This window comes from Octopus bimaculoides, chromosome 30 (assembly GCF_046866305.1).
Source record: "Octopus bimaculoides isolate indiv1 chromosome 30, ASM4686630v1, whole genome shotgun sequence".
Taxonomy (NCBI): Eukaryota; Metazoa; Mollusca; class Cephalopoda; order Octopoda; family Octopodidae; genus Octopus; species Octopus bimaculoides.
In genome coordinates this window covers 11,031,115-11,058,614 of record NC_142957.1, presented here as the reverse complement: position 1 = coordinate 11,058,614, position 27,500 = coordinate 11,031,115, and the positions used below count along the sequence as shown (strand labels likewise).

The 27,500-nt window shown below is 40.2% G+C and overlaps 1 protein-coding gene across 8 annotated transcripts in view; it reads right to left on the bottom strand.

Moving 5' to 3' along the window:
* The window catches only part of LOC106882501 (CAP-Gly domain-containing linker protein 1), a 112,589-nt gene that overhangs the window by 5,345 nt on the left and 79,744 nt on the right, over positions 1-27,500 (bottom strand). For 3 of the 8 annotated variants that reach the window (XM_089346350.1, XM_089346348.1, XM_089346353.1), the window contains 8 exons: positions 23,293-23,518; positions 21,682-21,741; positions 16,842-16,940; positions 15,242-15,387; positions 13,972-14,032; positions 13,205-13,309; positions 11,686-11,838; positions 3,184-3,300 (listed from right to left, as the gene is read on the bottom strand). In XM_089346350.1, the coding sequence (XP_089202476.1) occupies positions 3,184-3,300; positions 11,686-11,838; positions 13,205-13,309; positions 13,972-14,032; positions 15,242-15,387; positions 16,842-16,940; positions 21,682-21,741; positions 23,293-23,518 (967 nt within the window). Of the gene's footprint in view, positions 1-3,183; positions 3,301-8,505; positions 8,539-11,685; positions 11,839-13,204; positions 13,310-13,971; positions 14,033-15,241; positions 15,388-16,841; positions 16,941-19,089; positions 19,108-21,681; positions 21,742-23,292; positions 23,519-27,500 lie in introns of all 8 variants that reach the window. The other 5 variants (XM_089346345.1, XM_089346351.1, XM_089346346.1 and 2 more) reach the window with 3 other exon arrangements.

Genomic DNA, 27,500 nt, shown 5'->3' with positions numbered 1-27,500 from the left:
ATCAGGACATGCATGCACAAGTCCACCTACACAAGCACATGCAGGAGTGTACATGTGTGTCTAGACGTGAGTGTGTGTTTGTGTGTGTGTGTGTGTGTGTGTGGCTTTTTACCAAAATTGAAACGGAGAGTTTGGTCTTGTGACTCGAGCTTGGTCACACTGTGGTCCCGCCTGAAGAGTGCGAAAGCATCAAACTCGAACCACAAGATGAACTCTGTCTCAGTTTCAATATAAAGGCGTAGCCCCTACAACACTTATTGAGCACTCCATCCTGATTCATTCAACAACAAGGAACTTGCATGTATGTATGCGTATATATATATATATATATATATATACATACAATATGTACATATATATATAATGCATATATATATATATATATATATATATATATATACATATGTGGTAAATATATACATATATATATATATACATACACACAATATATATGGTAGATATATACATATATATATGTATATATATATATATTATATGATACATATATACATACAATATATATATATAATATATGATACATATATACTCAATATATATATATATATATATATATATATATATATATATGATACATATATACACACAATATATATATATATATAGATGATATATACCAAACTATAATCCTATATTGTTATGAAGGATTTGGGGAAAGGGGCAGCACTTGTATTACATAAAGAAATTGGAAAGAAAGAGAGAGAGAGAGAGAGAGAGAGAGAGAGAGAGGAGGAGTAGTGGCCTTACACGGATTGCCATGGTTTTTTTCCAGTCAACAAAACATATATTTACAAAAAAAAAAAATTTTTTTTTTAAACTAACAACACCAAAAAAAAAAAATAACATCATATGTAACAAGAACAACAAGAAGAGAGAGACAAGCCATGCAACAAAATAGAAATAAAATTAAAAAAAAAAAAACAGGCTGTGGTGGCAGTGGTGGTTGGTGGTGGTGGCGCTTCAGCATGGTCGTGAGGGCTATAATAATGTAACAGAACATAGCAACAGAAAGAGAGAGAAAGAGAGAGAGAGAGGTGGGGTGGGGGTAGTAGTCGATGTGGTAATAATAACTGCACAGCGAGTTGATAAACACCTGCAGCTGAATGCACAATTGGATGCAAGCATGCATAAAAGAGTAAACCAACAAACAAATATATACACACACACACACATACATACATGTATGTATGGCATACAACTAAATATATATAGACATGTATATACATATATATATACACACACACACACATATATACACATGCAGAGATATAGATGTAGATTATATATATGTAATATACATGTACATATATACACACATTATTATATGTGTGTATATATATATATATATATATATATATATATATATATATATATATATGTATGTATACATATATATATATATATATATATATATATATATATATATATATATGTATGTATACATACATATATATATATACATGCAGAGATATAGATTATATGTATGTAATATACATGTACATATATACACACATTATCATATATATTATATATATATATATATATATATATATATATATATATATACAGACATATATATATATATATATATATATATATACATACATTATATACAAACACATTATATACATGTACATATACACACATTATAAGCATGTACATATACACACATTTTATATACATATACCTACACACAGAGGTACATACAGCTACAACTGTATAGAAATTAGCTGTGAATATGGGAATAACAAGTACCGGAGAAAATCATAGCTGGCCTGCCCCTTGGCAAGGCCTGCCCCTTGGCAAGGCCTGCCCCTTGGTAAGCACCTGAGCCAGTGCTGCGCTGAAATGATGGAATGCAGCATGGTGGGTGGATGTTAACCATTTTGGTAAACGGGCTTACTGACAGCAAATATCACTACGTACTGTCAATGAACTGGTTCAGTCAGTGAATTACTGCTATAGGCGCAGGAGTGGCTGTGTGGTAAGTAGCTTGCTTACCAACCACATGGTTCCGGGTTCATTCCCACTGCGTGGCACCTTGGGCAAGTGTCTTCTACTATAGCCTCGGGCTGACCAAAGCCTTGTGAGTGGATTTGGTAGGTGGAAACTGAAAGAAGCCTGTTGTATATATAGGCGCAGGAGTGGCTGTGTGGTAAGTAGCTTGCTTACCAACCACATGGTTCCTGGTTCATTCCCACTGCGTGGCACCTTGGGCAAGTGTCTTCTACTATAGCCTCGGGCTGACCAAGGCCTTGTGAATGGATTTGGGAGATGGAAACTGAAAGAAACCCATCGTATATATGTATATATATATATGTATGTGTATTTGTGTGTATATGTTTGTGTCTCTGTGTTTGTCCCCCCAACATCGATTGACAACCGATGCTGCTATAGCACCGGTTATAAAAGGTTCCAAACCATCACTGTTTGGGAAGTTGCTTTTGTACCTGTATGTATATGTGTGTGTATGTATGTATATATATATATATATATATTATATAAGGCCGGAAAATGCAAAATAAATTCAAGGCAAATCACAAGAAAACAGGCATATGAATTAACCCTGAAATATTGAATGCAGGGTAAGTCACCGTTAATTCATGTGCCTGTTTTCTTGTGATATACCATGGATTTATTTTGCATTGTTCTGGCCTTACCCACAAATTTAATATAATATATTCTACACAATGCTTCATACTAACTACATATATATATATATATATATATATATATATATATATATATATATATAATTTTTATGCATCGATATGTGTATTCGTACATATGAATCTCTGTGTGCATGCATATATCTACATATATATATCTCAAATAAAACATAAGGAGACTAGAGGTTGTCTACAACAGCAAGACCTGTATTAATTTGTATGTATGTGTATATATATCTATGCATGTATGTGTGTGTATATATCTATATCTATATATCTATATATATATATATATATATATATATATATATATATAGATATATATGCTAAGACATAGGGAAGTTCAGAGAGAATAAAAATAATTAAACAAAATAAATATATTTTGAAAAACAACAACAACAAACAAAGATTGTTTTTGTGTCTGGTAGTAAATGTAAGGAAACAGAGAGAGAGAGAAAGGGTCGGGAGATGAAAATCCTAAGAGGTGCCTACTTACCACCTCTGCCAACTTCTCTTGCACTTGTTTCATTTCCTTGGTTTGGTAGTAGAGGGCTTCCTCCAACTGGGCCACTTTGGCTGTCTTCTCAGCTAATTCTACACTTACTTGGCTTGTCTGGAAGGAATGGACAGAGCGAGAGAGAATGAGTGAAAAAAGCATGGATAGGATGGTTGGCAGTGTTGGTCACATTGGAAGACAAACTGACAGACAGATCCTAACCCTTTTGTAACCATATTTCTGATTCGTTTCAAAAAATTTTGAAAATAATGAAGAATTTAGTAAAATAACTTTGTCTGGCTGTATGGTAAGTAGCTTGCTTACCAACCACATGGTTCCGGGTTCAGTCCCACTGCGTGGCATCTTGGGCAAATGTCTTCTACTATAGCCTCGGGCCGACCAAAGCCTTGTGAGTGGATTTGGTAGACGGAAACTGAAAGAAGCCCGTCGTATATATGTATATATATGTATATGTGTGTCTGTGTTTGTCCCCCTATCATTGCTTGACAAACGATGCTGGTGTGTTTATGTCCCTGTCACTTAGCGGTTTGGCAAAAGAGACCGATAGAATAAGTACTAGGCTTACAAAGAATAAGTCCCAGGGTCGATTTTCTCGACTAAAGGCGGTGCTCCAGCACGGCCGCAGTCAAATGACTGAAACAAGTAAAAGAATAAAAGAGTAAAGAGTATATATATATATATATATATATATATATATATATATATATATAAATTATTATTTATATAGATAGGGTCATAAATTGAATATTAATTCAATTTAAAACCAAGTGGCCTAGCAAATAAAAAAATCTGAAAATTAAAAAAAAATTGTATTACACGTGTATAAGGGATGACCACTAGGTGGACATCCAATATGCTAGAAAGGGGTCATCAACGACCCAACCACAAAGAAAAATAATGTTCTCGAGAAAAATTTTGCAAAACACCAGAACAGGACAAAATGAGAAATATACAGAATAAAGAATTAGCTATGTACTGCAGTTTCGAACATTAACGTTTTACTTACGTAACAACATTCGTGTTCTCGTTGGCATAGACGTTCTACAATCAATATAATTTGCAGAACTATACCCGAATTGTCTTCATGAAATAAGACTTGCATACAGTTCTACCGATTACATTGGGGCTATTTTTCAAAATGCCTCAGCTCCGTGTAGAGACAAACAGAGGTAGGTAAAGAATGATATATAGATAGACACACTGTTAGACAGACAGACACACTGTTAAACAGACAGACACACTGTTAGACAGACAGACAGACACACACAAACAGATAAGACGTCAGAAAGTTAAAGATGGGAAGAGAAAGATATACAGGCAGACAAAGAGATGCACCGTTAGACAGACAGAATTACAATTAGATAGGGTAAGACATATAGAGATACAGTGACGAATAGAAAAACATCACATCACGCATCAAAAGTACATCCTATCTACAACATCACTACCCACCTCATCATACAGCTCATCGTGGCACCCTAGGATTATAACATAACATGGTATAGCACAACAATACCACTACGCTACATCACAAACACCTCATCTCTATCCGACAGAACAAAACATTATGAAAACCACAACACCACATTATCATTATCATTATCATTATTATTATTATTAAGATGGTGAGCTGGCATAAATGCTTGCACATTAGATGAAATGCTTAGCGATATTTCGCCTGTCGCTATGTTCTGAGTTCAAATTCTGCCGAGGTCGACTTTGCCTTTCATCCTTTCAGGGTTGATGAATTAAGTACCAATGATACACTGGTGTTGATATAACTGATTGGTCCCACTCCCCCAAATTTCAGGCCTTGTGCCTGTTGTAGAAAGGATTATTATTATTATTATTATTATTAAGGCAGCGAGCTGGCAGAAACGTTAGGACGCCGGGCGAAATGCTTAGCGGTATTTCGTCTGTCTGTACGTTCTGAGTTCAAATTCTGCTGAGGTCGACTTTGGCTTTCATCCTTTCAGGGTCGATGAATTAAGTACCAATGATGCACTGGTGTTGATATAACTGATTGGTCCCACTCCCCCAAATTTCAGGCCTTGTGCCTGTTTTAGAAAGGATTATTATTACTATTATTATTATTAAGGCAGCGAGCTGGCAGAAACGTTAGGACGCCGGGCGAAATGCTTAGCGGTATTTCGTCTGTCTGTACGTTCTGAGTTCAAATTCTGCTGAGGTCGACTTTGGCTTTCATCCTTTCGGGGTCGATTAAATAAGTACCAGTTATGCACTGGGGTCGATGTAATCGACTTAATCCCTTATGACTGTCCTTGTTTGCCCCCTCTATGTTTAGCCCCTTGTTGGCAATACAGAAATAAGTCATCATTAGCATGCCAACCGAAATACTTAACAGTATTTCGTCTGCTGCTATGTTCTGAGTTCAAATTCCACCAGGGTCGACTTTGCCTTTCATCCTTTCAGGGTCGATAAACTGAGTATCAGTGGAACACTGGGGTTGATGTAATCAACCGGTCCCCCTCCCCCAAATTTCAGGCCTTGTGCCTGTGGTAGAAAGGATTATTATTATTATTATTATTATTATTATTCAGGTGGCTAGATGGCAGGATAAAATGTTTAGTGATATTTCATCTGCCCTTGCATTCGGAGTTCTAATTCTGCTGAGAATGATTTTGCCTTTCCTTTTTTTCTGGGTCAACAAAATTAGTTGCAGCCAATTGCTGGAGGTCGATGTAAATCAACACCTCCAACAAAAGACAAAAATTTGCTGGTCTTGTGCCAAAATTCGGAACCATTTTTAGTTATAATTTGGAAGTTGCCAGCCTCAACTATCTAGGCTCTAGGACTTTACATTTCAATCAGTTTATTTGCCCAGCCATCTTCAGGTGTCCACAATTCCTGCCCTATACATATATGAGGAGCTTACTTTCCAAACTGGTATAGGTACATATTTGGTCGATTTCTGTTAAGTCAGGGAGCTGCACCAGGTTCCTATCTGATTATATATATATATATATATATATATATATATATATATATGTGTGTGTGTGTGTGTGTGTGTATACACACACACCAAACATTAGAGATATACATACACACACACCCAGCTGGTACATGCACACACTCCAACTATCATGCACACACAGCAAGTAATATATGCACACACACTGACATATACACAGTGACACATTGAGTAGCGCATGCATGCATGCACACACAAAGACACACACTGACAAACACACACACACACACACACACAATAGCTTAATTATTAATATGCATAAACAAAACCACTAGACATAAATAAACAAGAAAATACAAAAAGCAACATGTCCCCCACCACCCACACGTATGTAGGAAGGGGAGCGTGTTAAGGCGAGGTTTTAGTGACTAAGCGATGTCCAGTTAGCGGACAATTAGTTGACGACCAACAGCTGAGATACACTGACACCGTCGGAAGAAAGACGATCACCGTTAGTCAATGACCAAATCCGTCGCCTTATTAGTTTCAACAAAGATAAGTACAGGTGAGAAAGCACCAACATCACCGAAACACCGACAAGAATCAAGAAAACAGGCTCCAAAACATACCTTTATTTACACACCTATTATTATTACTGAGTGAGAGAGCAATGCATGCCCTCAAAGTGACACTGGGGTATAAATATACAAAGCCCAGTATACCCATCATGACTACCCGTCTGATAAGGGTACACCAGGCACATACATTACAACCATGTGCACGACATGGTGATCTTATATCAAGATAGACAGCGTATGACCTTGCAAGAGGGGCCCAGTTAGAATTTTCTTCAGGTCAAGTAGCCCATCCTGCTCAAAAGGTCACTGAATGAAGGTTGTTTAAAAATGATGAACGAAACACCCATGTTTCCAGAAATGAATTATTCAAACCCCAAAGAATTCCTCTCAACACATGGCTATGATGCTCCCCGACTACTTCTGCTCATGATCAGAGATGCACATATCGTCAGCCACCAAGGGACATGCTCAACTGGTTGTGGTCAAACAACTGACAAGCAAACCTGTGGTATTAAGCAGAATATTTGCTGTAGCCCATCTTTTAAGACAAAACACGTACATGATAACACTTCCAATCACTTAAAACCAGAAGCCATGGTACTGCATCATCATTACCATTATCATTATTATTATTATTATTATTATTATTATTATTATTATTATTATTATTATCATTATCATTATTATCATTATCATTATTATTATTATTATTATTATTATCATTATCATTATCATTATCATTATCATTATTATTATTATTATTATTATTATTATTTTTCTTTTAAGGTGGCAAGCTGACAGAATTGTTTGGCACGCTGGGCAGGATGCTTAGCAGCCATTTCGTCTGTCTTTATGTTCTGAGTTCAAATTCTGCTGAAGACGACTTTGCCCTTCATCCTTTTGGAGTTGATAAAAAAAATAAGTACCAGTTGAGCGCTGGGGGTTGACGTCATCGACTTACCCCCTCCCCCAAACCTGCAGGCCTTGTGCCAAAACTCGAAACTCATTATTATTATTATTATTATTAATATCATCATCATTGCGTTTGATAGTAGTTCCACCACCAAAGACACACCCTTAATTAATCACCCATTATTATTATTATCATCATTATTATTATTATTATTATTATTATTATTATTATTATTATTATTATTATTATTAGTATTATTATTACTACTACTATTGCTACACTGTGTAACGTGATTTTTGTCCTTGGATAGCAACTGTTGTTTTCTATTTGCTGACCCCATAGAAAGTATGAAAAAATGGCTAATATTTCTTTCAAATTTTTTTTTGCTTTTGTTACGTTTATTCAAACCCTAAAAAAAATCCCTCTCAACCTCTGGCTATGAGGCTCACCCCCCCCCCCCCCCCGACTACTCAGCTCATCATCATCAGAAGATGCACATTGAGAGCCTCTAAGAAACATGCTCCAAGTGGTTACGGTCAAGCAACTGATAAGCAAGTCTGTGCTATTATTGAGCAGAATATTTGCTATAACGATATTTCTGCTTCAGCAACTCAAGCAGTGGATCTGTCTAAAGTGTAATGGAAAATAGGTCGGTTTCAAAAACCTTGACGTTCAGGTGATCAAAGCAAAGTTCGAAGGGAATAGCAGTCATTTCTTTTGATTTTTAGATTGAAGCAAATTGGAAATAACCCTTACTGATCAAAGATCCCCAAAAAAAAAAAAAAAATTTGTTACACAGCGTTGTTGTTGTTGTTATTATTATTATTATTATTATTATTATTTATTATCATGACTTACAATACCTCGACCACACTTACCGTTTCTGGTGCTGCAGGGGTTAGAGGTGATGTCTGAAAGGGATCAAAAACAGTTGAAGAGATTAAACGACCCCTCTTTATCTTCCTAAACGTTTGCTCTCTTTCCTGGTTCCAGTAATTAGCAAGTTCTTTGATGAGGAACAAGTGGAAAATTACCCAGAGGAGAGCACTGGTACCAGTAGTATGTAGGGAGCCCTTCAACAGTCACAATTTATTCTGGGTTTCTACACATGGTAAGACCCATTCCAAGGGACAGGTCAGTTTTTTTTTGTTTTTTTTTTTGTTTAGCAGGGATTGTGGAAGGGAGCCCTTATTTTTTTTTATACTTGAGTAAAAAAAAAAATCAGAGGTAGACATGGTTGAGTGGTTAAAGAGTTAGCCTCCCAACCACAAGGTTTCAGTTTCCATCCCACTGCGTGGTACTTTGACTCACAAGGCTTTGGTTGGCTCAAGACTATAAGAAAAGACAGTTGCCTATGGTATCACACAGTGGGACTGAACCCAAAGCCATACGGCTGAGAAGCAAGCTCCCTAACCATACAACTATGTCTCTTCTCCCGTCCTCTCTCTTGCTGGGTAACCATGGACTTCCTCTGTAGCAAGACATCTATTTCTGTCACACTCTAGCCATTCATCCCCTGACACAAGTTCCCCTCCTCAAATGCCCCTGCCCCTCTCAAAATTCCTTGTCTTGCAAAGTTGCTTGGTGACCCTGCCAGTGCTGGTGCCACATGAAAAAGCACCCACTACGCTCTGCAAAGCGGTTGGCATTTGGAAGGGCATCCAGCTGTGCACATCATGCCAAAACTAACTAACTTTGTCTGTGCTGGTGCCATGTAAAAAGCACCGAGTCCACTCTGCGGAGTGGTGGTTGATGTTAGGAAGGGCATCCAGCTGTGAAGACCTAGCCAAAACAGATACAGTAGCCTGGGGTAGTCTCCCACCTGGCTGGCTCCTGTCAACCATCCTAGCCATGCATGCATGAAAGATGGATGTTGATGATGAAGGCACATGGCTCAGTGGTTAGAACATTGGGTTCTCAATCACGAGGTTGTGAGTTCGATTCCCAGACAGGTCTGCGTGTTCTGTTCTTGAGCAAGACACTTTATTTCACGTTGCTCCAGTTTACTCAGCTGTAGAAATGAGCTGCTATCTCACTGGTGCAAAGCTGTATCGGCCCCTTTACCTTTCCCTTGGATAACACTGGTGGCGTGGAGAGGGGGAGGCTGGTATGCATGGGCGACTGCTGGTCTTCCATAAACAACCTTGCCTGGACTTGTACCTTGGAGGGTAACTTTCTAGGTGCAATCCCATGGTCAGTCACGACCAAAGGGGGTCTGAGTGATACACACACACAAACATACACACACGACTCTTTCACTTTTTGCCTACCAATTTCACTCACAAGCTTCGGTGAGCCCAAAACTATAGCAGGAAACTACTACAACCCTGGGTCACACAGAGGAGCTGAACTCAGAACCATGAGGTGCGGAAGCAAGCTTTTTACAACACAACCACACAACCAGCCGATTAAAGTTGGTCCAGGATCCTGCAATTTGTTAGATTTTTACTAATAATCATTTTAATTCTTTGTAAATTGTAAGGGTGTTTCTACAATTAACGAGGCCTTGTTATATTAGGGTGAACCTCAGGATGGGGCAGGGTCTGTCTACATTAACAATCTCTGTTAAATGAAATAAGTTCAACAAGGAATCAAAAAAAAACAAAAAAAAACATAGGCAGTAAGTGGGAGCATAGCATAACTTGAAGTTAGGGGATGTATTGGTATGCAGGTAAAGGTGGTGCGAGTGCAGGTAGGGTGCACAGTTTATTGTTATTAACAACAGTAAACAGTTAGTATAACTTGTTGATGAATTTATGAACTTTCGAGAGAACGCAAAATAATTTTTGGGGGATAATGGATCTCGAAGCAAAATGGATTTTTGACCCCAATATCTACATACTATTTATAGCTTTATGTGCTTCAAGATCCATTATTCCACCCTCTACCCTGCCACAAAAAAGAATGAGTTTAAGAATGAGTTTGTTCAAAAGGATTATGTGGTAGGGGTAAATGGAACATCCAACGTCTGTGCATGTGTGTATATATGTGTGCGTGTGGATATGTGTGCATATGGATGTGTGTGCGTAGATTTGTGTGTGTGTGTGTGTGTGTGTGTGTGGATGTGGATGTGTGTGTGTGCTTGTGACGTGTGTGTGGATATGTACAGTGTGCATGTGAATATATATACATATATGTATGCGTGTGTATGGATGTGTATGTGTATGAATGTGTGTGTGTGTATGTGTGTGTATGTATGTATGTGTGTGTATGTGTGTGTGTGAACACTGTTTACTTAGTGAGTTGTGAAATTTATGTATTTGTTATCACATGTATGCTGTAGCCCGTGATTTTTGTCATGGATAAGAAGCTGGTACAAAGATCCATCATGAAATTATGTGTATACATACACACACACACACACATTTAACAGACAGAAATATTAATTTTGCCATTTTTTATTATATCATCTTAATTTCTTAACTTATTAAGTGCTTATGCTAATTGGTGCAAATCATACCACACACACACACACACACACACACGTATATAGACACATATATGTTTAACAAATACATTTAATAGATTGCTTTTCATACACACAAATATATATATATATAAACAGACACATTTAAGAGACTGATGCACACACATATATAGACATATTTAACAGACACACACATCATCATCATCATCGTTTAACGTCCGCTTTCCATGCTAGCATGGGTTGGACGATTTGACTGAGGACTGGTGAAACCGGATGGCAACACCAGGCTCCAGTCTGATTTGGCAGAGTTTCTACAGCTGGATGCCCTTCCTAACGCCAACCACTCAGAGAGTGTAGTGGGTGCTTTTACGTGTCACCGGCATGAAGGCCAGTCAGGCGGCACTGGCAACATATCATCATCATCATCATCGTTTAACGTCCGCTTTCCATGCTAGCATGGGTTGGACGATTTGACTGAGGACTGGTGAAACCGGATGGCAACACCAGGCTCCAGTCTGATTTGGCAGAGTTTCTACAGCTGGATGCCCTTCCTAACGCCAACCATACATATACACATACATATATATATAGAGAGACCAACAAGACACACACCCATTTATATTGGACTCACCTTTGCCCCCTCTTCCAGTTTAGTGGCTTCATATGATGTAATTTTGTTCTCTGCTTGGGTCAACTTGTGGGTCAGTTCATCTATCTGGTCAAGGTACATGGTCTGTGTGTCCTCAGAAACTTTAAGCTGACTCTCATAGTCCTCCACCTTCCCCTGGACAAAACGAGAAATAAAGACATGGTTATTAGGGTCAACTGGACATTCACACACACACACACACACACACACACTGCTGGACTTTACATGCAGCTGGACAAGAGATTATAGTGTTGCCCTGTAGAACTAGACAATAAAGGGACCACACTGAATTCTTGTCTATCGGTCAAACAGCTGGACAAGAGAGAGGAAATCAACTAGCACAAAGCCACTACCACCACTCTCACTACTACTCACTTCTCCTCCTTCTAGCCGAAGGGGTTTTTCTCTTGCAAAATATTTGGTGACCCTGAGTGCCGGTGCCATATGTAAAAGCACACACTACACTCTGCAAAGTGGTTGGCATTGGGAAGGGCATCCAGCTGTAAAGACCATGCCAAAACAGACCACAGAACCTGGTGTAGCTCCTCGCCTAGCCAGTTCCTGTCAAGCCGTCCAACCCATGTCAGCATGGAAAACGGATGTTAAAGGATGATGGTGATGAGTGTCTGTCCCTCATTAATGTACATCTGGACAATACAGAAGACATTGCCTCCCTCTCATACACAGCTGGACATTAGAGGAAGCAGCGACAATCCCTCTATTGTCCGATTTTGATCTATATCATCTCATATCCAACCATCTTGAAAAGACTTGAAGCATAAGATAATGTAGTCCTAGATACACTGTGTCTGAATAAAAGACAGGATGGTCAGAGCTGGAACATCTTTGATCATAGGTCTGCTGGATCAGGACTGACCTAGGGCTAAACAACAACTACAAAGAAGGACACATTAGATAATGTAGTCCTAGATAGACTATGCCTGAATAAAAGACAGGATGGTCACAGTTGGAACATCTTTGATCATAGGTCTGCTGGATCAGGACTGACCTAGGGCTAAACAACAACTACAAGGAAGGACACATTAGATAATGTAGTCCTAGATAGACTATGCCTGAATAAAAGACAGGATGGTCACAGTTGGAACATCTTTGATCATAGGTCTGCTGGATCAGGACTGACCTAGGGCTAAACAACAACTACAAGGAAGGACACATTAGATAATGTAGTCCTAGATAGACTATGCCTGAATAAAAGACAGGATGGTCACAGTTGGAACATCTTTGATCATACACCTACTGGATCAGGACTGACCTAGGGTTAAACAACATCAACAAAGAAGCACACATTAGATAATGTAGTCCCAGATACACTGTGTCTGAATAAAAGACAGGATGGTCAGAGCTGGAACATCTTTGATCATAGGTCTGTCTGGATCAGGATTGACATGGGGCTAAACAAGACGCCGCCGCCAACCATTACCACCACCACCACCACAACAACAACAACAACAACATGACAACACCAGTGCCACCAACTTACTCTGGCTTCAGTCAATTCTTTCTCTATAGTTTGGGATTTTTCTAGCATTTGCTTATTTTTGGCTTCCATTTCCTGCAGCTTGGCCTCTTCTTCTTCAGTTTTGGTCTGAAAATATCACGGAATAAAAAAACAACATTCGGTGACTGAGTTTATAAATAATTGAAAAGCGGGTGTCATACCCAGACTGATAGGTTTGATGTATTTCATTTAATTAATATTATTTTATGTGTCTAATTTGCTTAGCTGCATAACTGCCTCTATACCCCCTCAGCTTGATCTCTTTTGTAGGAATATTCACTCGTAAATATCATCACACACAACACAGACAAAAATTTCTCCTTAAGAAAATACATATTCAAATTCGTAAACCATAATATCATGAATAGCGAAAGTGAAACCGGTCGATATATTGAAAATTATATTAAAACTATGTATGTAAAGTGTGTGTATTTTCACGCTAGCTACTTGATAAATTCTTGTAAAAGAATTCGTCCTATTATTGAAATTTATATATATATATATATATATATACATACATACACACAACCACACATATACAGAAAGAAAAAGAGAGAGAATGGAGAGGGAGAGAGATTGAGACAGACAGACCGAATGACAGATAGTTAAAGAGAGAAACAGAAAGAAAGAAATAGCTAAAAAAGAAAAAAGAGACAGTGTGAGAGAGAGAGAACAACAGAGAGAAAGAAAGACACACAGACAGACCAACAAATCCCAACCCTCCTGTTTCCCACCCCTCCTCTACTCACCTCCAGGTCGTCCTTCCCCACGACTTCCTCCTCAATTTGAAACTGAAGGTCTTCTGTTTTCCTGCAACAACAAATTACAAACAGAATTATCGGCGTGGCAAGGCATTATTGCCTTCACATCCCCCCACTTTTATTTCAAACATTAGCAGACAACAGCCTCTATTGTTGCTGATGTTTAGTAGACCTATGACGTGACTGAGTCCAGCCATAACCATCCCATCTGGGACCACAGTGTTTGATGTGTCCCTCTTGTTTCAAGACAGTTGGAGTGTCATTCAAAGGAGACTTAGCTGCTGTTTTTAGCAGGTTAAGTGCTCCTGTAGTGGGTTTCTCAATGGGGAGAGAGAAACACAAAGTTTTATATAGATGTGTTGGCACATTGAGGCACATTTGGGTTGATACAGTTGGTAAGGGAGTGCCGCTGTGATGCATGCCACTCCAAGAGTGCCACAATGAAAGGTGTTACCACCAGAGTGCTACCCTGGTGTGCCACCACTAGAGTGCCAACAGCGATGTGTGCCACTGTGGTGTGTTCCACCACCAGAGCGTTACTATAGTGTATGCCACCACAGAGCGCCAACTGTGGTGTGTGCCACTACTAGAGTGCCACTGCAGTGTGTGCCACCACTAGAGCGTTACTATGGTGCATGCCACCACAGAGCGCCAACTGTGGTGTGTGCCACCACTAGAGCGTTACTATGGTGCATGCCACCACAGAGTGCCAACTGTGGTGTGTGCCACTACTAGAGTGCCACTGCAGTGTGTGCCACCACTAGAGCGTTACTATGGTGCATGTCACCACAGAGTGCCAACTGTGGTGTGTGCCACTACTAGAGTGCGACTGCAGTGTGTGCCACCACTAGAGCGTTACTATGGTGCATGTCACCACAGAGTGCCAACTGTGGTGTGTGCCACTACTAGAGTGCCACTGCAGTTTGTGCCACCACTAGAGTACCACTGTGATGCATTCCACCAGTGGAGTGTCAATGTGGTGTGTATGCTACTCGTCAAGCACCCCTATAGTATGTCCAACCACTGGGGTGTTGAAGTGTGAGGGTCACAAGTGGAGTGCCACTTGCTAACGACACATTACATAATGTACTCCAAGATAAACTACATCTAAAACAACAACAAAAACATTTATTGGGTGGTCACAGTTGGAACATCTCTGAACATAATTCTACCTGCTCAAGAGGTTGACCAGGCGCTAAACAATGACAACAAGGTACAGAGAAGATGACGGATCAAATCCAAAGTCAAAACACATTACCTCCGTAGATCCTCCAGCTCGTTCTCCAAGTCATGGTTCTTACGCTCAAACTGTTGGGCAATGTTCTTCCACTTGACCAGGGCATCATCGGCCGAGTCCTTGAACCTGTCGTGCTCTGACCGCATCACAGCCAAATCTCCCTCCGCCTGGAATGAGGTCGCAGAAGAAAAAAAAACGCATGTAGAATGGAGAGAAGAAAACATGAGGATTTGTAAAACGGTTAAAACATTCTCTTCAACCAGTCAGTTAACTGACCCTGTTGGATGGCATAAGCCACAACCCTAACCTTCACCAACGCATATTCAGGCAAAGAAGTTTTCAGTGCGTTAATCCTTTAGCATTCAGATTACTGAAAAGGTGCCTGTGTGGTGCCATGTAGAAGTGCCTGTGTTACACCATGTAAAAGAATGTGGTGCCACATACAGATTACTGAAAAAGTGTCTGTGAGGTGCCATGTAAAAAGCACCCGTATGGTGCCACATAAAAATGCCTGTGTGGTGCCATGTAAAAACAACCATGCAGTTCCACGTGGAAGTGCCTGTGTGACACCACGTAAAAGCACGTATGTGGTGCCACATACAAGCATCTGTGCAGTGCCACATACAAGCACCCATGTGGTGCCACATACAAGTATCCATGTGGTGCCACATCCAAGTGAGCCATGTGGTAGCATGTAAAAGCATCCATGCAATGCCATGTAAAGGTGCCTGTGACATGCCACATCATAGTGTCCATGTGGCGCTATGTCAAAGCACCCGTGCGGCGTCATGTAAAAGTGCCTGTGATGTGCCAAATAAAAGCACCCATGCAGTGCTACTTAAAAGCGCCTGTGCAGTGCCACATAAACGTGCCTATGTGGTGCCATGTAAAAGCACCCAACACATACTGCGCAGTGGTTGACGTTAGGAAGGGCATCCAGCTGTAGAAACCCTGCCAAATCAGACTGAAGTCTGGTGCAGCACCCCAGCTTACCAGCTGTGGTCAAACCGTCCAACCTGCGCCAGCATGGACAACAGACATTAAATGATGATGATTGCTCTGATTAATACAGGACGCGATAGTTTATTTACAGAATGAGATTGTAGGGTGGATGTGAGAAGCTGGATCTTGCCAGTTTCAACATAAAATGAGTATTGGCATGTGTGTGTGTAAAACTGGTTTAAATGCTAAAGGATTGATAAAGGGTGAAGGTCACTTAAAACCTGGACTATGAAGAAGTAGCTTCAACTTACCCCGTGATGTTACATAGACCAGTTTTGTCATGAAGGCTCAAAACATCTCATAGTATAAGTACAAGACATAACAGGAGATTTGTGAACCTATTCCACCCATCTCTAATATTGGTGTTGCTCAATGCAGGGTAGGTTTTGCTGTCCACTGTTGTCGTCCTCAACACCAGACCATATCATATGTTACGTCTTGGAGACTTCTGGAACTTTAAACATCTATTCCAGACATCCTTATACCTCTCAATCCAACACGTCTATATCTGAAGTAATACTCTGAAGGGTCTTTGGGCCACAGCCCTTCCTACTGATCACTAGCCCCCGCCCCCATCGCCACTAAGGTAGACAAGATATACAAGGGGTCAGACACTCACCTGGTCCACTTTTGCGGCGGCCCTTGCCACCTCAGATCGTTCCAATTCTCGTTCCCGTAACAATTGCTCAATATGCTCCTCTTTCTCTTTTAAGGCTTTCTACAAAGACAAATATCAGAAGGGTTAGTGGTGAACATGGGGGAGGGACATTGCAGGGAGGGAGGACGGAAGAAATCACGACAAGGTACTTGGGTGAACCAGTTGAATAAGACAGGGCTCTTAACAATGGGGTAACACCATGCACTGGACAACAACAGGGGAGAGGTAATGCTAGGATATCTCTTAAAGAGGGACAGTATTAGCATGATTGGAGAAGGGCTACATTGGGTTAACATCTGAAGATGGGTAACAGCTGGGGAGGGGTAACGGCTGAGGAGGGGTAACGGCCGAGGAGGGGTAACGGCTGAGGAGGGTAACGGCTGAGGAGGGGTAACGGCTGGGGCGGGTTAACAGCTGAGGAGGGTTAACGACTGGGAAGGGTTAACGACTGGGAAGGGTTAACGACTGGGAAGGGTTAACAGCTCGGGAGGGTTAACTGCTGGGGAGGGTTAACAGCTGGGGAAGAGTAATAGATGGGGAAGGGTAACAACTGAGGAGGGGCAAAATCTGGGGTAAAAACTGGAGAGAACCAATATTAAGATAAGTAGAGGGGTTATATTGCTGAAAGAGCTAGGAATATTATCTATAATAATAATAATAATCCTTTCTACTGCAGGCACAAGGCCTCAGATTTGTGGGGGCAGAAACAAATCAATCACATCGACTCCAGTGTTTTACTGGTACTTAATTTATCGACCCCGAAAGGCTGAAAGGCAAAATCGACCCCAGCAGAATTGACTTGCCTTTCATCCTTTCGGGATAATAATAATAATGTTAATAATAAAAACAACAACAACAACAACAATAACAGGGACCCTAATGTTAATTAAGTCATTAGTAAATAAATTTGGCAACAATAATAAATCAACTGAAACACTTAAACGACCCCTTTCTGAAGCAAATTCAAAGTAACCGTATTTCACAAATAAAACTTAACCTAATGAACCCATTATCGTCCCACTTTTTACATGAATCGCTACCCCATTATCGTCCCACTTTTTACATGAATCGCTACCCCATTATCATCCCACTTTTTACATGAATCGTTGCCCCATTATCACCCCACTTTTTACATGAACCGCTACCACATTATCACCCCACTTTTTACATGAACCGCTACCACATTATCGTCCCACTTTTTACATGAATCGTTACCACATTATTGTCCCACTTTTTACATGAATCGTTACCACATTATTGTCCCACTTTTTACATGAATCACTGCCCCATTATCACCCCACTTTCCTTCAACGACCCCTTGGAACTTTCCACCGCCCCCGGGGGAGCAAAACTGCCCGCTTTGGGAACCACTGCTAGATACAACAGCTAAATCTCCCTTATAATACGCTATGTTATTTTAGAAAAATATTATCAAGATTCGAGGGTGGCCATGTAGATAAGAAGCTTGCTTTGCAACCATACAGCTTCAGGTTCAATTCCACTGCATGGCAGCTTGGGAAAAATGTCTTCTTCTATAGCCATGGGCTGGCTAATGCCATGTGAATGAATATTGTAGATGGAAACTATGAGGAAGCTCATCATGTGTGTGCGCGCGCACATATATCTTTGCCCCACCCCACCCCACACATACACCACTGAATGATCAGTGTTAGTTTGTTTACATTCATGTAACTTAGTAGTTCGGCAATAAAGACTGATTAAATAAGTGGCAGGCTTTTAAAAGAATAAGTACCAGGCAGGGTTGGCAGTGGGCGATTTATTTGACGAAACCTTTCACGGCAGTGCCCCAGCATGGCCTCAGCCCTTCAAATGAAACGAGTAACATATAAAAAACGAGAAAACACTGGATAGGGACTCCCGGATAGTTCTACATACACAATGCCCGGAAAAAGTACAGGATGGTCACAGTCGGAGCATTTGTGATCACAGGCCAACTCAATGAAGACTGACCCGGGGCTAAACAACAATTCCCCCACCCACCCACACTAGACCCTTCTCCTTTATCATCATCATCATTATCATCAAAGACAACAACAGTTTGTTAGTGGAAACAACTATTCTAATGGAGATATTGTGGATTACAGATGATCTATGAGCTATATAGTTAGTTGGCATTGGGGGTTACGAACAAATGTTAATGTACATGGAAAAAGGGAGTTAACTTAAAGGGACTGGAAAAGGATCTAACCTGGTGTTTTCCCGACACCTGTTTTGGAAAAATAAATGTAAGTCTTTAGATTATAATTCATCCTAGCTAATTGATCTCAAATTTACAGTGTAATATATATGTATATATATATATATATATATATATATATATATATATATAAGCAAACTTAAGGTTAGTTAAAGTTTGTGACATATTTCAACTCCTAAAGGCAAATTCACTGCAGTTACCATGGAAGAAAGAAAAAAAATCTCTCTTATGGTAAAAACGGCATTAAAAAAACACCATATATGTTCAGTGCTGCCCTGTTGGATTCCTAAATGCTGCGTTTCTAGCTCTTTAGCTGTTATCAATGAGAAATACCAAAGAGAGGCAATTCTGGACAGACTGAAGTAAAGTTGTAACTTTGACAGAAACACAGTCAACAACACTGAGTTGCACCAATAGACTGTTTCTTACACTTTTTTTTACCATAAAAGAGAATTTTTTTCTCCATGGTAACTGCAACAAATTTGCTTTAGAAGCTTAACTATGTCACAAACTTACTTTAACTGACCTAAAGTTCAATAATGTCTAAACAAAGTTTGATGCTGATACTGCAGAATATATATATATATATATATATATATAGTAATATGTAATGTAAAGGTAAGATCCAAGGCTCAAGGTGTAGGAAGTTAGTAAGCTTCAAGCAGTCTATAGAATGCATAAAGAAAAACAACTTTCAGGAACAATGGTGGATTATTGATGTAGAAGGTTGTAAATTTTTCCCTTTTTGAAGTTTGATAAGCTGTAAAAAAGTTACTTTATAGTTCATGGTTGGCTATATATGTATGTATATATATATATATGTGTATGTATATATATGTGTGTGTGTGTATATCTATTTACATGCTATTATTTATAGCTTTATTGGCTTGGAGATTCACTGTCACACACACACACACACATGTGTGTAAGTACGTATATATATATATATATATATATATATATATATATATATATCAATATCAGACTTGGTAATGACACCCTGGTCTCATGCCATTTCCTGTCTACCAGTCACTCTTTACAACACCTGTCTGTGTTTGGAGTGTCCTTGCACAGGGGCCATCCAGACAGGGATTAATCTTTTCTCTTTGCTCCAAAGCTTTGCAAGTGGTTTTGGTAGATGGAAACTAAAAGAAGCCCATCGTATATATATTTTGTGTGTGTGCGTCTTTGTCCCTCACCACTGCTTGACAACTAGTCTTAGTGTGTTTAAGTCCCTGTAACGTAGCAGTTCGGCAAAAGACGCTGACAGAGTAAGAACCAAGGTTAATAGAAATAAATACTGAGATCGATTTCGTTCGACTAAAATTCTTCAACGCAGTGTCACAGCATGGCCACAGTGCAATGACTGAAACAAGTAAAAGAACGAAAAAATATATATATATGATAAACATGGTGAGATCTAATCCAGTCTGCTATCAAATACACATCCAGGATGACAGCATCTGATTAGGATTATCCGAGATTAAAGGTATCAGAGTGTGGCATACATACATTTTTTAATTTTTTTTTTTTTTTCTGGTTTTAAATCTTTCATCTCTGACGATGAAATTAATTAGCCTGGATAATTAAAATCATAATCTTATTAGTAATAAACACATCTCAGACATTTAACTAACAGGAGTTAATTGCAAAGCTTCAATCTATGCAGGGTTTTTGCAAAGGCATTCACAGAATGTTTAAAATATATTTAAAAAAAAACAAAAATTAAAGCTTATGGGTAACAACAACAATATGCAAATATCAGAAATAACAACAACAACTATGCAAATATCAGAAATAATAAATAATAATAATCCCCACCCCGTTTTTCAACAGAAGACGTTGACTGGGAGTTGGAAATTATTTTCAAAATAACTGTCTTCAGTTTAGTAAAAATAAATAAATGCGTCCCTTATAAAGCCTAGCCAGGCTCATGGGCCCGGTTTCCTGGTTTCAATGGCGTATGTGTTCCCCAGCTGGACGGGACGCCAGTCCATCGCAGCGTTACTCATTTTTGCCAGCTGAGTGGACTGGAGCAACGTGAAAATGAAGTGTTTTGCTCAAGAACACAACGCATCGCCCGGTCCAGGAATCGAAACCACAATCTTACGATCATGGTGCTGACACCCTAACCACTAAGCCACGCACCTCCACTCTTCAGTTTAGTGGTACACACTTATTCTTGTCTTTGGTCAAGAATAAGCACATACCAACTTGTGGCCGATGCCGGTGTCACATAATTGGCACCTGTGTCGGTGGCATGTAAAAAGCACCCCTTACACTCTTAGAGTGGTTGGTGCTAAGAAGGGCATCCGGTTGTAGAAACCATGCCAAATCAAACAGATTACCAGTTTCAGTCAAATCGTCTAACCCATGCCAGCATGGAAAGCAGATGCTAAATGACGGTGATGATATGGTTGTGAGAATAAGACTGGGGGTTGATTTGCACAGCAAAAAACCCTTCGGGGCCCTGCTCCAGTATGGCCACAGTCTAACGACTGAAACAAAGTGCTCATGTGCCAAAGCAACCCACAGAGAGGAAGGTGAGGGTGGGATGAGGAAAAACGAGAAAGCTGCACAGACCTGTAGTGCTGAAGTGGTGGCTGATATGTTTAGCGTTCCGGGTCTCTGTCCTGTCTTGTGCTGCATCAGAGGAATTGGAAAGAGAAGAAGACATTGAGAATATATATATATATATATATATATATATATGGATTAGGGGCAGAATATGAATTTAGGGAATTATCTGATGATGAAGTGAGGTATATGGCAGACCAATGATGACATTGCAGATGACTGACAGAAGACAGATGACAAATGGATGATGACAGATGACATATGGAGGATGGCAGATGACATATCGAGGACGACAGATGACATATGGAGGATGACAGATGACAAATGGAGGATGACAGATGACAAATGGATGATGACAGATGACAAATGGATGATGACAGATGAAGGATGACAGATGACATATGAAGGATGATAGATGACATATGGAGGATGACAGATGACAAATGGAGGATGACAGATGACAAATGGATGATGACAGATGACAAATGGAGGATGACAGATGAAGGATGACAGAGGACATATGGAGGATGACAGATGACATATGGAAGATGACAGATGACATATGAAAGATGACAGATGACATATGGAGGATGACAGATGACATATGAAGGATGACAGATGACATATGGAGGATGACAGATGACATATGAAGGATGACAGATGACATATGGAGGACGACAGATGACAAATGGATGATGACAGATGACATATGGAGGATGACAGATGACATATGAAGGATGACAGATGACATATGAAAGATGACAGATGACATATGGAGGATGACAGATGACAAATGGATGATGACAGATGACATATGGAGGATGACAGATGACATATGAAGGATGACAGATGACAGATGACATATGGAGGATGACAGATGACATATGAAGGATGACAGATGACATATGGAGGATGACAGATGACAAATGGAGGATGACAGATGACATATGGAGGATGACAGATGACATATGAAGGATGACAGATGACATATGGAGGATGACAGATGACATATGGAGGATGACAGATGACATATGGAGGATGACAGATGACAAATGGAGGATGACAGATGAAGGATGACAGATGACAAATGGAGGATGACGGATGACAGATGACATATGGAGGATGACAGATGACAAATGGAGGATGACAGATGAAGGATGACAGATGACATATGAAGGATGATAGATGACATATGGAGGATGACAGATGACAAATGGAGAACGACAGATGACAAGTGGTGGATGACAGATGACATATGGAGGATGACAGATGAAGGATGACAGATGACATATGGAAGATGACAGATGACAAGTGAAGGACAACAGATGACAAGTGGAGGATGACAGATGACATATGGAGGATGACAGATGGATGATAAGAGATGTCAGATGGATGATTGACAGAAGATACCAGATGACAGATGACTGAGAGAAGATTGAGAGAGGATGACAGGTGACTGACAAAATGACAAGTGACTGACAGAGGATGACAAACGACTGAAAAAGGATGACAAACGACTGAGAAAGGATGACAAATGACATGATAGGAGAATCAAGAACTGAGAAAGGTGAAGTACAGTGTGTATATATATATATATATATATATATGTTTATCTACCTGGCTGCTTAAAGCCGTCACTCCTAGTCTCACTCGACTACGAGACACACTTGAGGCTGTGGAGCTGATGGAGCTAACTGACTCCTGACTGCCGCTGCGTTCCCGGGACATACGAAGGCTGGTGCTACCCAGTGTCCTTGGGCTAGGGGTGGACACGCCACCCACCAAACGGGTCACCTTGTGCACTGGAGCAAACAAACCATACTGGGGCTTGCACTCAAAATATCTGAAAGAAAAAAAAAAAAGATATAAAATCATTGAATGATGCAGGGTGGGAGGTGATTGTAATAAGGGTGGGAGGGTGGGTAGACTGGATAGAAGTGGCATGGGGGTGGGTGGGTAAATTAGTGGTTGTGACAGAGGGTGGGTGGGTGAGACAGGCGGTAGTGAGAGAGTGGAGGGGAGGAAAGGGTATCTCAGAAGAGACGGGGGAGAGTGGAAGGGTGGGTAGATTGGTGGTGATGGTGGGTAGACTTGAGAGAACAGAGTGGGTAGGGTAAACAGATTGGCGATGGTGACTGCATTGTGTGGGTGGGATAGGGGGATAACCTGGTAGTGGTGGTGGTGGCAGCATAGGGTAGGTGGGTGGCCGGGATAGAAGTGGCATAGGGTAGGGGGGGAAGGCAGAAGAACGGTATTGATAAAAGGTGGGTAACATGGCTACCAGTGATCAGTCTGTGGGTACGATGGAGGCGGTGTAGGCAATGATACCAGGGTAGCTGGGTATACTGGTTGGTATAGGGCTTTCCTATAAGTAGGTTATCTCCCTTGGCTAGGCGGCGCTCCATGTAGATAATTAAACTTCCGGAGGCTACCCACGCCATTGTTATTGTTTTACGTCTTATCATGGATATAAAGCAGCTTGATGATTCAGCTATCGAAGTACTTACTGTGCCTGAGTTAAAGAAATATTTAAGATTATATGGACAGTATGTTACTGGAAGAAAGGCGGACTTGACTGAAAGGTTGAAAGGAATAAAAATTCTGTCAATGAAGAATGTCAACAAAGTAAATTCATCGGACGATAAGTTTGAAGTATCGGATGATACTTCAGACAGGAATAAGCAGAAGCTTATATCTCCTCTCGGTGAAGTATTACCTGATCTAAAGATCTTTGTAAGTTGCCGAATTTCACAGATAATGACATAATTACCTCGTGCTATGGAAGAAAGCAAAGCAACAGTTAAGGAGTGGCATATTTTACCACGACAGACACGTATACAGCATCGAATACCACGATGTGAGTGAAAGCTGCTCTCACTGTATTGTCCGGTGTCTGGTAATCCCTTCGATACCGACATCAAACCAAAAAAAGAATCCTGACCACAGAGTGTGGGTAATTGTGTCAAAGGTCACTGGCAATGTGCATTCAGCTGATTGCAACTGTTAAAGCAAGTCACTGAGCATGCGTACATGTCATACGGGAGAGTTCCAATCAGGGGTGGATAACACCTTATAGGAAAGCCCTATAGAGAGGGTAGACAAAAACTCTAGAGGTGACATCTAGTGGCTGGACAGAATAACTAGGACCAAGCATAGACAGATGAATGATACTGAGGGAAGGGTAGATGGAAAGGGTGGCAAAAAGAAAACGTAGCTAGGCTTTTGTTTAACCCCAGGTCATAGATAGACTAGGTCTTTTATTCAGACATAGTGTATCTAAGACTACATTATCTAATGTGCTCTTCGTTTACCGTTGTTGTTTAGCCCCAGGTCAGTCCTGATCGAGACCTATGTCCCAGCTGTGACCATCCTGTCTTTTAGTCAGACATTGTCTATCTAGGAAGACACTTGCTCAAGGTGCCTGCAGTGGGACTGAACCCAGAACCATGTGGTTTGGAAGCAAGCTTCTTACCACACAGTCACTCCTGTGCCTATATATTCTTTCATTCTTTTACACATTTTAGTCATGTGACTGTAGCCAAGCTGGAGCACCATCTTAAATATATTCTTATATATATATATATATATATATATATATATATACACACACAATGGGCTTCTTTCAGTTTCCATCTACCAAATCCACCCACAAGGTTTTGGTCAGCCTGAGGTTATAGTAGAAGGCATTTGTCCAAGGTGTCACACAGTGGGACTGAACCTTATACCATGTGGTTGGGAAGCAAACTTCTTACCATACAGCCATGCCTGCGCCTCGAACCCAGAACCATGCAGTTGAGAAGCGAGCTCCTTACCACACAGCCAAGCCTGCACTTATATATATATATATAGCGTTTTTTCCTTCTCTTTTCTCAAAAGCATGTTCTTCATAACTTATGTATAATATTTCAGAAACCTACTCAAATGGCAAACTTTTCAAAGGAAAAACCAGATTGGATTACCAGCCGCTAATGATCGGAAACGTGTAAGTGGAAATACTAGAATTATGAGCTTTCCGCTTTGCATGTATTAAAAAAAAAATACTCTGTACTTGTTTAGTGAATATTGTAATTCATCGCTTTGAGTGAATCAACAGAGATCTATCCATTTCTTTATTCTTTTCTTTGTTTCAGTCATTTGACTGCAGCCATGCTGGAGCAGTGTCTTATAATCAAAGAAATTGACCCCCAGGACTTATTCTCTGTAAGCCTGGTTCTTATTCTATTGGTCTCTTTCGAAGAATATAAGTTGTCAAGTGATGGTGGGTGGGGCAAAAAGACACAAACGCATACACACACACACACACACATATATATATATATATATATATACATCATCATCATCATCATCATCATCAATGTTTAACGTCCGCTTTCCATGCTAGCATGAGTTGGCCGATTTGACTGAAGACTGGTGAAACCAGATGGCAACACCAGCCTCCAATCTGATTTGGCAGAGTCTCTACAGCTGGACACACCAGATGGGCTTCTTCCAGTTTCCATCAACCAGATCCACTCACAAGGTTATAGCAGAAGATATTTGCCCAAGGTACCCAAGGTGGCGAGCTGGCAGAATCGTTAGCATGCCGGGCGAAATGCTTAGCGGTATTTCGTCTGCCGTTACGTTCTGAGTTCAAATTCTGCCGAGGTCGACTTTGCATTTCATCCTTTCGGGGGTCGATAACTTAAGTACCAGTTACGTACTGGGGTCGATGTAATCGACCTTATCCCTTTGTCTGTCCTTGTTTGGTCCCCTCTATGTTTGTTTAGCCCCTTGTGGGCAATAAAGAAATATAAGAAGACACTTGCCCAAGGTGCCGTGCCACGCAGCGGAACTGAACCTGGAACCATGTTGTGTTTGGGAAGCAAACTTCTTCCCACACTGCCATGCCTGCCTACACAAACACACACACACACACACAATCTTAACAACAAAAAGGAAAATTAAAAGTACTGAAGATATCATTCTCTCGTGTATTAATAGACAGGTATAAAAAGGTCTTTGAGCTTTTCCCAAGGTAAGGAAATGAAACACCACGTGAAAACCCCACCCCCTTCCCTTTCTATTCTTCCCCTTGTCTAGCGCTGAGAGCCGATTTCAGTCTCTGAGAGACAGACACATCGACTCCTAGCGCCAGACAAAATAGATTAAAACATTAGAGAAGGATTTCATTTCATTTCTTCTGCAAAATTCAAAGAACTATTACACCTGTTTTTATATATATATATATATATATATATATATATATATATATATATAAAGAACTGATAGCTTTGGTATTTCAGACTAATTCTTTGTTTTATTGTTATTATTATCATTATTATTACTACTACTATTACTGCTATTATAATCATACTCTCTTTACTCTTTTACTTGTTTCAGTCATTTGACTGTAGCCATGCTGGAGCACCGCCTTTAGTCGAGCAAATCGACCCCAGGACTTACTCTTTGAAAGCCTAGTACTTATTCTATCGGTCTCTTTCGCCGAACCGCTAAGTGACGGGGATGTAAACACACCAGCATCGGTTGTCAAGTGATGTTGGGGGGACAAATACAGCCACACAAACATACACACACACATACATACATATACATATATACATATATACGATGGGCTTCTTTCAGTTTTCCGTCTACCAAATCCACTCACAAGGCTTTGGTCGGCCCGAGGCTATAGTAAAAGACACTTACCCAAGATGCCACGCAGTGGGACTGAACCCGGAACCATGTGGTTGGGAGGCAAGCTACTTACCACACAGCCACTCCATCATCATTATTTTTATTACTATTTCTGTTACCATTATTGTTATTAGTATTATTATTATTAT